At 45.4% G+C, this 12,653-nt stretch overlaps 1 protein-coding gene across 2 annotated transcripts in view; it reads left to right on the top strand.

Moving 5' to 3' along the window:
* The window catches only part of SPEF2 (sperm flagellar 2), a 178,647-nt gene that overhangs the window by 145,155 nt on the left and 20,839 nt on the right, over positions 1 to 12,653 (top strand). The window contains exons 33-34 of one of the 2 annotated variants that reach the window (XM_019517971.1): positions 4,501 to 4,686; positions 4,913 to 5,035. In XM_019517971.1, the coding sequence (XP_019373516.1) occupies positions 4,501 to 4,686; positions 4,913 to 5,035 (309 nt within the window). Of the gene's footprint in view, positions 1 to 4,500; positions 4,687 to 4,912; positions 5,036 to 12,653 lie in introns of those variants that run through there. The other variant, XM_019517972.1, reaches the window with a different exon arrangement.

Below are 12,653 nucleotides of genomic sequence, written 5' to 3'. Positions count from 1 at the left end.
CAAACTAATACATAAGTATAAACCATAGTTCCATCAAGACCTTCAAAATGTATTGCATCTTTCTGTGAAATACTTCAGATGCAGAACACAGTCCAAAAGGAAGCCTACTAAAGCAATACCTTCTGAAGGGCATATTGAAGTGCTATTCTTTTCTAGGGGAACTTGCTAAAACCCAGAAGAGGCATCCAATGTGGAAAAATATTTAGCTTCTACCAAGGTTCCAAAAACCTGTTCCTTAATGGGAATACAAAAATGCTCCTTTTTGATGTATCTGTACATTTGCTTAGGATCCAGACACAATCTCAAGGATCCATCTTTTTTTTTGTTCTGATCAGTGAATGAACCCAAGCAGTTGGTTGCTCTACTTTTTCTATTATGTCTATGTTAACTAAACTAATTCCTTTTTCAGTTTCTCCATTAGTACAATGGTAACAGTTATTGGAGCATGTATGGTGGAAGTATTTGGTTCTCTTAATTCTATCTTGTCCTTACTTGACAGTTTCCCTATGCCTTGAAATATATCATAAAACTCTTCTTCTATGTTCTTGCTTTCTAGTCCCTCAATGGCATCTATACTGTTAATAAGACCTAGAGTTTTACATGTTTGCAACCTAATAATTAGCACTATTTTTCTGGGACTCTGTTACAAACTGAACTTTTACTATATTACCCTCATGTCTAACATGCAGTGCAGAAACACCCTTGGTTACGATCATTATATGCTCTAAGTTCCCATTATATGCTCTAAGTTTCACTTTCGTATTCTCATAGTACACAGGTTTAGTTTTCATTTTTGAATAATGTATTCTAGTATTACATAAACCTGTGCCCCCGTATCTAATTTAAAAGTTACCATTAGTTCATTGGTATCCAGGGTGATTGTCCAGTCCTCAGAAGAATGAACTATTCTTGCATTATGCCAATGAGGAATTCTTCCTCTTTGTTGCACAGAGCATGAACCTGCTGTTTCTTGTATGTTGCATCCTGCTTCTTTTTGCAAACTCTTGCAAAGTGATTGAATCTTTTGCATTTGTTGCAGTGCTTACCAGTTGCAAGGCATTGCATGGGTTTGTGGGAACCCCCACAGCATCTGCAGGGAACCAGAGGGAACAGCATATCAGTAGGCTAAGAAGGCCTACTGAGCCTTCTTAGCCTACTGATGTGCTGTTCCCTCTGGTTCTGTCCTGCAATCCCCAGGCCAATGTAACAACTTATACTCTTAAAGATATCCACACACTGCCCACAGGCTGAATCTAGCTTGTATGACCATATGATCCAACCCCAGTGCTGGTCTTGGGTCTCGAGGGCACCCACACATGGCGCATGCCAGACTGGCCCCGCACACAGGATTTAGGACTCATATGCTGTACATGGTACCTGTGTGGGGTCAATCCAGGACCTCCCCTTCATGTGCTGGATCCAGCACACATGGCACCTGCTCTGGCCAGTCCAAGACACAAGCCACACATGGTACCCACTCTAATCAGTCTGCAGTGGGTGCTGCATGCAGCATGGATCCTGAAGGAGGCACTGTTTATGGTATCAGTGCCATAGCTATGAAGTTTGGCACCTGGAGCAAAGCCTGCAGAGGCAGCCTGCCCTTGCCCTGCACACAGATCTGGGGGTGCAGCAGGGCACTGAAGTGCCTGCTACTTGTTGAGCGATCAGTAAGGAATCCAGCTGCGGGTTGCCAGGGTAACCAGTGGGAGTCAGCTGACCAGAAGGGGCAGGGCCTGGCGCCCATATAACCCCAGGCCGAGGCCAGGCAGGGAGTTCCCCGCCGGCAGTCAAGGGAGAAGGAGCTCTGCCAAAGCAAACAGCGAGGAGAAGCATGACTGCACGAGCAGCTCCTGATTGCTGTTATGGGGTGGAGAATTCCCTGGTAGGGATTGAATGTTGTTTAGCTGGACAGCATAGATTTTATGTTATAGCCCAGGGGCTTGTGTTTTTGTGTTCGCTGTTTAGACTGGAGGACCGGGTGAGGCTATTAGGGGTTGGAGGAGGCCTCATAGGGGCTTCACATTAGTGTGGGGACCCCGGCGCCAGAGAGGGCGCAGTATTTGGGCTGCACTGACCCCAGCACCAGAGAGGGTGCAGCGTTTTGAGTGTACTGACCCCAGTGCCAGAGAGGGTGCAGCGTTTTGAGTGCACTGACCCCAGCGCCAGAGAGGGCGCAGCATTTTTGGGTACACAGACCCTGGAGCCAAGGAAGGGGCCAGGCACAGCTACAGCCCCCTGAGCCCCAAGGCTGAGAGAAGCCCCAGAGCAGAGGGAGTGACGATTGACGAGCCCCAGAGGAGGCGCAGTTGTGAGACAAGGCTACAGAAAGTCCAAGCGCCAGGGGGCACAGAGAGCGAGACTGACCAAACAATGCCTGGTACATCAGCAAGGCGTGGGCTACAGTATAAGGGGAGGAACGGAGCCGCAGATAGCACCCCCTGGCATCGGGGCAGAAAATGGGCAGCCTCCTGCTTCACTAGCGTCCTCTAATTAAGCAAGTAACAACAAGGCGTGGCAAACAAGAAGGCGGGCGGTTGGCCCATAACAGGTGGGCGGGGCCACTAGTGGACAGACCCTGAAGAGATACACCTGTCACGGGGGGCACATGCCCCCCTTCCATGCTTGGCCAGGATTCATAGATTTCATAGACATGATTTCATAGGAGTGAATGCAACGGCAGGAGTTGCCTTTTCCCCGTTCCCCTGGCCCTCCCAGATGAGTTGGTCATGGCTCTGTCCTGCACCCTGCCTTGGCTGGGCAGCGCCTGTTGAGGCCCCTTCACTTAGGCACCCAGGGTAGTCACCACGCTCACTCCCCCTTGCTATGGCACTGTGCAGCACAATCTCAGACCAGCCAGAATGGGCACTGGATCCAGCCTGCAGGTGATAGGGGTCTGCATGTGACACCTACTCCAGCCAGTTCAGTACCCATGCACCTGGCGCCCACTCCAGACCAGCTGGAGCAGGTGCCACATGCAAGTCATATGCTGAACCAGCTAGGGAAGACACTGCATGCAGTGCAGTCCCAGATCTACCAGAGTGGGTGCTGGATCCAACCTGGTGCTATTCGTTCAGCCAGTAAACACATCCTGCCCAACTCATTTGGCTCATGGGGCCAAGATATATTTTACACTCCTGATATAAGCTTTCAGTAATATACTGATAATCAGTTCTTGTTATAAACATATAAAAGTCATGACTGACCTTTTAAAGCATGCACCCCACAGTATATTTCTTGTACGTATGTTTGTAATGCATTCACTGCACATAATGAAATGTCTGACTACAGTTGCACAACCACAGTAACTACTACATTCTTAACCTACTTATGGTACAATTCTGTTCTGAAAAATGAGTTAAAAATGGTTTGGTTTTATACCACCTGTCCACTAGTGGTAGTAGTGCCACATAGTAGCATCTCCTCACCTGGTAATAAACATTAGGGTTTTTTTATTATTGATTATTAAGTTATTATTATATATCTAGCATAACACTCAAAAGGAAAGCAAAGATGCAGTGAAAGTAGAATTTTCTTGACTGAATTTTACATTTGGAGAATGAACTTGACATTAAGACCTTAAGCTGATTTTAAAGAATGTACCAGTAAGGAGAAAACACAAAAATGGGAGGGGGGGGATGTTTTACACTAATTAGTGTTCCATTCTGCCCTTGATTTGTGTCCTCTGGTTAGCCAGAGGTAAAGTGCCTTAAGCTGTTTAATTTACAGGTGACCAAGCTATCAATGTTAGTGAGTCTTTTTCATCTTTGTGTTCATAAATCTCCACTCCTGGTTTTTCCCTGTCTGTGTTCTCCCATCTCCTTGAATCTGCTACTAACTTACAGATGTTCTACCAGTTCTTTATACTAAACCTATCAAAAACTGAACTTCAAATCTAAACTCTTTTCTCCCTCCATGTTTCCCTGAAGAAGTAACACCAACAATTAGCCTAGAGGAGCCCCCAGGAGTGGCTCTGTAATCGGGAGTAGGATAATACCTTGCTACATTTACATACATTTACATTTCCAGTGCCTGAAGAGAGGATTTATTCTTTCTCCTAATTCTGTATTTGCATTTGGTGTAGCAATCTACAATATGAATTATTGAGTCTAGTCTTTATGTAATACAATATTCATTTCAGAGTAAATGGCAATTTATATCTTTTTGTTTAGTTGAGGAAGTTATGGCTGTATTTTGAAAGCATTAGCGTTTTCCAGCATTCTGGAAGGTATTCTTTCTACAACAGAAATTTGGACCTGTTCTTAGGAAGGGATGAGCATTCATTAAAAGAAGTCAGGCAGGGGTACCTCAGCACACTCAGTATCAGGTCCTTAGGCTATACTCCAGTGACTGATTTTGAATATATAGGTGATTTCCATTTCATGAGATTCAAAGTTTGGAATTCCATCCACTTTGTTTCTTAATAAATGTCAAGCTGAAACATATGATTGTTTGATACACCACTTTCCACTGAAGCATTATAGATTATGGTTTCTTTCACAGTCTGTTTCCAATATTGATAAACAGATGAATGGAGGACCTTCAGGAGAAGAAGGGGAACTACCATATTACACAGATGAGGGAAGAATTTCTATGGCAACCCTGCTTAGAGTGTTCCAACATGAAGGAAGTAAAGATGAGGACAATAATAGATTTAATGATCTGCAAAAAGAAAGGAGTTACAATAAGGTGGGTTGGTTAATTTCAAGAAAGATCTTCATATTTCATTAGAAAGAAAACAACATGTAAATGAATCATCAGAATGTAAAATATTTAATGGCACATTTTAAAATTAATATTTTAACTTCTCAGCAAAAATGTGTTTTAGAAATGCTTGTTCTGATATTTGCTTTTCCAGTCATTCTTTTTCAATTTTCCTAATAAATAAAGCAAGAATCATTTCTTTTTTTAAAAGAATTTCATAAAAATCTTCAAGGAACTGGGCTCTGAGGACCTGAAACCCATTCCTATTACACTTCTTTTGAAGCATCCATTCATTCAAGACTTAATCAAAACCTGCCAAGAATACACACTCCCTGTAAGTATCTTTTTTTCCGAGAACAAAGCTCTAGAATTTATATTGTTAAAAATATATAAATATGATTATATGAAATGTTTCATATTCACAGGTATAGACTCTTGGGCTAGGGACAGAAGTTACACATGAACTGGTTTAAGTGAGCAGAAACCTGTTTAAACCTGTAACAAAACAGAAATTCAGTGCATATAAATCACTTTCAAACTGGCCAAAACTGGCTTAAGATAAACCTGGCTGAATGTAGACTTGACTGATTTAGGTCAAACTGGTTTACAGAACTTCTGTCCCAGACCCCTTCCTGGTTTAAGTTAACTCACAGTCCCCCAGCACCCCAGGATGCTCTGCAGCCCTGAGCTGGGCTGGGCTGGGAGAGCAGGGTTGGCCCCAACTCTCTCCTCCCTAGGCAAAGCACTATCACTGCTCTGGATGGCTGAGAAGAGGGATGGGGAAAAGTCACAGGGGGTGTGGCCAGATAGACTGGAGGCAAAGGAGGGAAGAGGAGGGTCTGGCTAGTGTTGTCATGGGTAGAAGCAGAGGGGAGGCGCGCAGGGGCAGAGATGCCCATGGAGGGATCCCAGCTCTGCCCCCCTCTGTGACACAGCAATGGGGAGAATGTGGGGTGTTCGGAAGCGGGCACTGGACCTGGGGACACTTGCTGAGTGGCTTCTCTTCCCACTGGGGCCATTCCTGGGCCCAGGCCCAGTGCAAGGCAGGTGTCCCTGGGAGAGGGGAAAGCAGTGGCACAGATCAAGAGACAAGGTGGGATCCTTCTTCCTGAACTCCTGCTTCTGACTCTGCCTGAGTCACTCTCACCCACTTCTGGAGAGCCACAGCTGTCACTGGGGAAGTTGCCAGCATTCACCCACAGAGTTATCAGGCACCACACCTACCAGATTGCAGCCTCCTCTCTCAGACCACCCAACCTTGGCAGCCTGCACAGGGGAAGGGCCCTGAGGGGAAGGGTCCCAACCCCTGCTCACAGCTGCGGGAAGCCAATGGGGCAGGGAAGGCAGAGAGCAGGCACGGTGCACTCCACTGGGTCCTGGTTCACTTCATGGGTGGTGGGAGCATGACCCTCGGCTTCATGCAGCCCCTCGTGCATGTCCCAGTGCAGAGGTAACTGTCCTGGCAGGGAAACAGGCTCCGGGCCTTTCCCGCTTTTCTTTCTGCAGTAGAACAGGGGCCTGAAACACTCCATTCTTGGAGGAACAGCACAGGGGGCTCCTCTCTAGATCAGGTCATGGAATCCTAGAGGAGTGAGGCTGGGAGGGACCCGCAGGGGTCACATCTAGCCCAGCCCCTGCCTGAGGCAGGAGCATTCATGTCCAGACCATCCTGTACACACCCATACTCTAAGCTCTACTTAAGATGACCAGCAGCCCTGACACAAGGCTCCCCTGCCACAGCTGCTTGAGCAGGAATAGTCAGGCAGGCCCTAGCTGTGGACCCTGCAGGCCAGTGTTGGGGTTTAAACCCATCCCTAGTTATATTCAGCAGCTTGCCAGGGCCTGGCCATCCCCAGCCCCCCACCACCCCCTGCCCTCCCCAGCCAGTTTCCCTCTGGCCTTAGGCTGCTGCAAAAGGGAAGGGAGGGCTCATTCTAGTGCCCTCTGGCTTCTAGCCTCAGCCACTGTAGGCATGTGCCTGCATTTCTGGAATCAAAAGTGAATGTTTATTCACTTGCTTCTCAATTCAGTCTATGCAGGTTGTTGGGATGTGCACCCCTCCCCCCCACAGACACACCTGGATTGGGCCCACCAGTCAGGTCCAGCCTACAGAGGTGCCTGGCACCACTCATCTGATTCATGGGGCAAAAAGTTTGGGCACCACTTCTCTAGCTAAATGAACTTTGAGTTGTTCAGGAATAGTTATTACTTTTAATCGCTGCCTCCCCTTAAAATGGATTAACTTTCAAAAGTAGCGAAGCCCTCATTGATCTGGTACTAATTCCTGGCATAGATGTGCTGCAGCACTCTAAAAGTATCTTTCATTAGTACAGCTCCCATCTCAGTAGTAACATCAGTGCACAACACCTACATAGACAGATTTTAATGTAACCAAGGCTTTTACTTTGATAAATACCATTTTGGGTAAGATAGCTTCAGGAGGCAAGGCTGCTTCTTCCTATCAGTAATGAAATATACAGCTTCCGACATTCACATCATGACAAGATTGTCACTGTACTGATAGGGAGGTCTAGAGAGGGTAGCCCACCCTTTGAAAAGCAGACACACCCACTCTGTTTGTAGTTTTCGATTAGAATAAATTTTATTTTTATTTTCCTCATGTGCCCATTTCTTCCTATTTTTTAAGATTTCCATCAGCTGTAATGCTTTTTAGCTCTTTCATGGATTCACCCCAAAACCATATTGCCTTAGGTGTTCACCATGTGGCATGCAAAATAGTCTCCCAAATTAGAATTATTTCTGTGGTGTTTGGTAGCTACCATATTTACTTGAATATAAGATGCCCCCCCCAATAACTAGATTCTATACAGTAAAATCGCTGTTATCTGGCGTCCCCAGAGTAAGGGGATTGCTGATTACATAAAAACTCTGGTTATGTGAAATAACCTGGCAAGAGCAGCAGCAGCACAGGGTGGTGTGTGGCAGCTGCAGGCACCTGTGAGCTTTCCCCCACCCCGCCTCCCACCCTGCATCTGGCCGGCAAAGCTGGTTAATGGAGTATTCCAGTATTCCCGTTGGTCAAGTACCAGATAGCAGAGATTTTATTGTATATGGAAAAATTATAAATTTGTTATAATTTTCCAGGTATAGAATCTACTTATTGGAGGTTTACCTTCATTGTGTCCCCTTTTCACTGCTACAGAAGAGCAAATAAATCTGGGGAGCGGGTCAGATGGACCCCTTGTCATCTGCTCCCCCCAACTTCTTCCCCCTGCAACTTCCCCTTCCACCCTCTTAGTGTTAGAACCTGTTCTCCCTGAGCACATGGAAGGGAGGGGAACATTTGAAAACACTGATGGATGAATTGACATATTTTATCTCTTTTGAAGTTTTAGCACAGGTATTCCATAAACATACTTTAAGCAGCACCTTTATATGTACTTAAATAGAGTACAAACTATACATCTTATTATTCCAAAGCCAAAAGGATCATGATTTACCATATAGCTCATTGAGCTGGGACCTAGTAGAGTCAAAAGCATTTCAAGCTATGATGACCCCACAGCTCAGCACTGTTCAGTATGTGTGTGTATACTCCAGATACTCTGTCCCCCCTCACAAAGGATCCATGTGCTAATTAGCGCCCCCACTAATGGCTGAAACCAGGTGTTCTTCTCAAGAGTTCTTGAATCCTCTAAAAATTTATATGCAGATGAGGTGCAGGGCACCCTGGTCCAGTTCTACCTCATGGAGGTTGGGACCACATTAATTGTATGTACCAGGCTGAGAGAGGGGAGAGCAGGGGGATTCTGGGTGAACTGTTTTGGGCCCTATTTGGTGAAGTTTGCTGGACATTTAAGGCTGGTAAAGAAACAGGAATCATTAGAAATGGGAAAGAAAGGCACAGATCATCTGTGGGAATGAAGAGGAAGTCAAAGTATATTCTGTGTAGGGGCTCACCATGACTTGAAAAAGATTCAGTGTTGCAGGGGACTAAGCACAAGGGGCACCACCATATATCTTATTCAGATGGGCTGACTAACCTATCTCTGAAGTATATTCCCATCAGTATTTAAAGCCCGATCTATGCAAATCTCACCAGCCTGATTGCTTTCTCGAACTGAGAGACTTGGGGGTTGACTTACTGGGATGAAGCAGAATATGAAAGCTTTTGGAAGAAATATGCAGAGAAACTTTGGAAAGAGGAATTAAGAAGGATAATGTTCATAGCAGGGGTAGTCAAAAGTTCAAATGTACATGGATTTACTAAAGGTAGAAGACATAAAAAGATGGATGGAAAAGTAGGTCGAAAGGGCCATGTTGGTAGAGAAAGTAAGGGACAAATATGGTACCTGGGTGGGGTCTTGGAGGGCATGACTAGTGTTACAAGCAGACGAGTGGAGCCCAGGTGGGGTGCTGCACCTCCCAGCAGTGATCCAAATTGGGATGCACTGTGGTTTTATAATGTACCACAGCCAACCAAAACAATGCAGCAAATGCAGAAAGGTCATGCACCTGTCCACACCCTGCCCCCTCACAATGTGCTACAGATGTGAGGGGATGGGGCATACAGCAGCAGAGTGCCAAGGGTCTCTAAAATGCACTATTTGTAAGGGAGAGAGACACTTGTATCACAGGTGTCCCAAAGCCTTTGCAAGTATAGTCAGACTGGCTGAGGAACAGCAAAACCCAGAGCAGAAGAGCAGAGGAGAGGAGGGTTTGGGACCACTGATGTAGACATGGTTGAAGCCCTGCAGGAAGGTGAAACAGAGAAGGAAGGAGGCAAAATTTCTGTGATTGAGGCAGTGCAGGATGAGATAGGAGACAGAATGGAAGGGAAAGCGGAAACAGCAAACAGCTCAGACATGCAGGTAGGGGTGGGGAAGAAATATGACACCCTACAGATAACAGAATTGGAGATGGAGCAAGAGAAAGAACCAGAGAGACAAGCCAGGAAAAGAAAGAAAATGCAGGGGCAGAAGACCAGGAAAAAGAAACCTGATACTGAGGGAGGTGAATCAGAGGAAGCGCCAGAGAGCAGTTTCCTGCTGCTAACACTGCTGGGTTCCAGCCTAGAACGGAGACCTGAAGTCAGAAAGAGGTAGGAAGGCAGGAATATGCAAGCCTTCCTAAGTGCAAAAGCGACCTGGCAGCTTTGAAGGCTACAGGAATGTGAGTGAGGAAGGGGGAGGAGTCGACCCCTGCAAGCAGTAGCACAAATGAACCTTAAAGGGATAGGTGCACTCATTTTAAAACAAACATAAATGGCATTGACAATAGTTTTGCTTAGCGTCAGAGGTATCTTAACAAGGAAAAGATGGAAACAGATTGAACCACTGTTGAGCCAAGTAAGGGCAGACATAATCTGCCTACAAAAATGTGGTATACCAGGGGAGAGGGATTATACATACTTTGAGAAAAGGTGGAGCTGGGACCACCCTGGTGGTGAGGGATAAATAAGAACAAAGCAGCAGAGGTAGCAATATTATTCAAGAACCCAGAACTGAGAGCATAGCAAGGAGAAGAAGTCATGAGTGGCAGATTGCAACGAATGATACTATCAGTCGGGGGAACAGAATTGGAATTTTCAATGTATGTGCACCACCTGAGAGGGAGGAAAGGACTGCATTGTGTAGAAATCTAGTGGTTTATGTGGTCAGAGGGAGACTGTGCATAATAATGGGAGATTTCAATTGTATAACTGAAGTGTGTGACAGAACTGGGGAAGGAGGAAACAGAGATTTAGACAGCTCATCCAGACTGTTAACAAATATAATAAAAGAAGAGTCGCTAGGAGATGTGTGGGCAGAGGAGATAGTTTCCACTAAAACAGATCCCAATGGAAAGAAAAAAATCAAGAATTGACTTTGTGCTTGTATCAAAAGAAATAAGGATAAAGAAGAAAAAACCATACATGTGGCTTTTAGTGATCACTGGATGCTGAAGGTGGAAATGAGTCTTGGGAAGAGCCATGAATGTTGCATGTCCCAGGCAGCTGTGGGGGCACGGCAACAGCGGGAGCATGGCGGCAGTAAGTGGGGGAGCTCCTGAAAATGCCGCTGACAGTGTTGGCGAGGGTGGGGGGGTGGGGTGAGCATCAACCAGGGGTCGGTGACCATCCTCAGATGCCACCAGCAGTGTCAGTGGCGGTGAGCAGGGATTGCGGACCGGCTGCAGACGCTGCCGGTGGTGTCGGTGACAGGGTGGCGAGCAGTAACTGCCCCCAGGCCGGCAGCACCTTTTTTTGGGGGGTGTACCACCACGCTCAGAGGGTACACATGCATCCACATGTAACCCATATGCATCGCCCCTGGGAAGAGCCCCATGAAAGAGAAGGGACTGTGGAAGTTAAATGTGCAGTTGTTACAGGATGAATAGAAGTGTCAAACTTACACGAGACAGTATGAGGTGTGACAAACACTGTGGAAATATTTTGGGAGTACCAGAGAATGCTGGATGATGGTGAAGAAGAAGATGGAAGAATTTTTCAGGACAGAAGGGCAAAGATGCACAGGGAAAAGAACAAAAGAGCTAAGAGCACTACAAATAAAGATGCAGGAGCTGTTAAAGGGAGCTGCAAGAGGAAGACAAGAACAAGAAGAACTAAAAGAAACAAGGCAAGAGTTAGAAACCTGGTTTAAAAGACAATTGTGTGTGAAAATGTTATTAGCACAAGCACCCTGGATGGGGTTGCATTGAACTGTGACGTGTGCATTTTCAGATCTGAAACCTTCTCTCAGTGACTCAGGAGTGCTTTTGGTTTGACCTTGTCTTGAATTTTATGATGGGTGGTACATGATTATTGTCTCTCTGGGTTAGATTTCATAGGTCTGCCTTTTTGGGGGTCAGTTATTGAAAGAAAAGTCTTCTGTCAAGGCTTGTAAGAGTCCTGCTCTTTCAATGTTTTTTGGTCCTGAGCAACAAATGAAAAGATTATGATCTATACTATGCCCATAAACATTTTGATTCTTGAGATGGAAATGAAAATGGAAATAATAAGAATTCTGAGAAGATTAAGAGCAAGAACAGAGTCTTTCTTTCTACATGCAAATCTAGGGTTCTTCTGTTCATCTGATGAGCTTTTGATGTAAATCTACATAAAGTGGAGAAGTGTGGGCTAGATTAAATTGCTATTAGGTGGGTATGTAATTGGCTTAATAAGCACAATCAAAGGTAATTATAAATGAATCAATATCAGAATAGCAGGACACTTCAGATGGAGTTCCACAGGGGTGTGTTCTAAATCCAGTACTGCTTAACATGTTTATTAATTATCTGGATGGCAGAACAGAGAGCTTCCTAATCAAGTTTGCAGATGGCATGAAACTGGGAGGGATAGTAAGAGATTTCAAAAGATTGTGATCAATTGCAAAGGCTGGGTTAAAGACAACAGAAAGTTCAATGCAGACAAAGGTAAGTAAGGTTACTAGTATAACAGTGGAAGAGACTACTGAGGGAAGTTTTGAGTCTCCTGCATAGGGGCTAAAAACAGATGTCAGATTTCTCCCAGTAGGCAACCATCGATCCTCTGTATCATGGTGCATGTGTAAGAGGTCTACTCAGGTGCCTGATGAATCCACTTGTGGCTGACAAGCCCAATTTGAGTGACACAGCTTGTTACAAGTTTCACAGACCATGTGTTGTCTGAATTGGAGTCCAAGTTTACAGCATGCTGCTTTCTTCTTTCTTGCTTTGCTTCCATCCTCTGGATCAAAGTCACTTCATGCTGAGCTGCACCTAGTGCCAGATGTTCCTTTCAGATTGTATGGGATTCTGTGCACTCCTCCCAGCTTTCTATTTTGATGTTGAACAACTTCATATCATTTGTGTACATCATGGTACCATCATAGAGGGCAATGCCACTTTCTAGAGCCATCTGGAATCTCATTGTACAAAATATTCTTGGGGATACGATCTCCACCCATTCTCCTGACATGGCTGAACCATCATGACCTTCTCTTCTTACTGGTGGTTTCTAAATGTGTCAGTCC

This window comes from Gavialis gangeticus, unplaced genomic scaffold (genome assembly GCF_001723915.1).
Source record: "Gavialis gangeticus isolate Ggan-Ray unplaced genomic scaffold, GavGan_comp1, whole genome shotgun sequence".
Taxonomy (NCBI): domain Eukaryota; kingdom Metazoa; phylum Chordata; order Crocodylia; family Gavialidae; genus Gavialis; species Gavialis gangeticus.
The sequence above is the reverse complement of the archived record's forward strand: the minus strand, read 5'-3'. Positions and strand labels throughout refer to the sequence as shown.